The sequence below is a fragment of the Arachis duranensis genome, chromosome 10 (genome assembly GCF_000817695.3).
Source record: "Arachis duranensis cultivar V14167 chromosome 10, aradu.V14167.gnm2.J7QH, whole genome shotgun sequence".
NCBI lineage: Eukaryota > Viridiplantae > Streptophyta > Magnoliopsida > Fabales > Fabaceae > Arachis > Arachis duranensis.
The window spans coordinates 28,527,327-28,528,233 of NC_029781.3; the positions used below are offsets into that span (position 1 = coordinate 28,527,327).

Sequence of the window (907 nt, forward strand, 5' to 3'; positions counted from 1 at the left end):
AAAAAATTTATTAAAAAGAACGATTTTAATACGAAAAAAACGTTAAGAATAATTCTCAATAAAAAATTATATTAGAGACCGTTTCGATTCTAACCCTCAACGTTAGAAATAAAAAAATATTTATTCCTAATTTTTATTAAATATTAATTTTTATATAATTATAAATGAGATATTTTTTTAAAATAACTTAAGAAAATAGAAGTATACATACTAAATGCATCACGTCAGTATTTTTAATGCCAGAAGTAACCCGTTCCGGAATAATATAATAATTCGGAGTTTTAGTTTAGTAAGTAATAAGTAATTTCTTAATTTGATGGGAAAAAAGTGTCGTCTCGGCAGGATTAGTCAAACTGAAACAAGGAACCGGCATGAGCATCAGGAATGCGGTTAATTGATGCCGCTCTCTCACACTAAGACACTCTCCTCTCTCCCCTTTCGCTTCCAACGGTCCAACTTTGACTACCCTCCATTTCCATTTCCCCCCTCCCCTCCCACCATGCCTTCTTCCACATTCTCTAAACCCTAACACAACTCTCCTTTCCAAAACTCTCTTCTTCTTCTTCTTCTTCTTCTTCTTCTCCTGTTGATCGCTTCCTCTTCTCTTCTCTTTTCTTTTTGCTGTTTTCGTTGAACGATCGCAATTTCGCAATGAACGTTACGATCGATTCGACGCTCCTCGATTTCCTTGTTCCCTCTCTTTGGGAGATCAAAGTCTCCGTCGCCGCCTCATTCGTCGTCATACTGGCATACTCCTTCTTCACTTTCCGTACCGGCGACTCCGACGACGCCGCCGACCGAACACTCTCGGACAACCCCGTAACCGACGCTGCCTACGACAAAGACAAGGTCACTTTCGTCATTTACCGGAACTTTTCTAGTATTCAACCGTAGCCGTGCTTCCAAT

At 39.1% G+C, this 907-nt stretch overlaps 1 protein-coding gene across 2 annotated transcripts in view; it reads left to right on the forward strand.

Annotated features, from left to right (window-relative positions):
- Window positions 1-325: 325 nt before the first annotated feature.
- Window positions 326-907, forward strand: part of LOC107469589 (BAG-associated GRAM protein 1) — a 7,440-nt gene continuing 6,858 nt past the window's right edge. Inside the window, exon 1 of one of the 2 annotated variants that reach the window (XM_021132551.2) lies at window positions 326-849. In XM_021132551.2, coding sequence (XP_020988210.1) covers window positions 652-849 — 198 coding nt within the window. In that variant the 5' untranslated portion in view covers window positions 326-651. The remainder of the gene's footprint in view (window positions 850-907) is intronic. The other variant, XM_016088968.3, reaches the window with a different exon arrangement.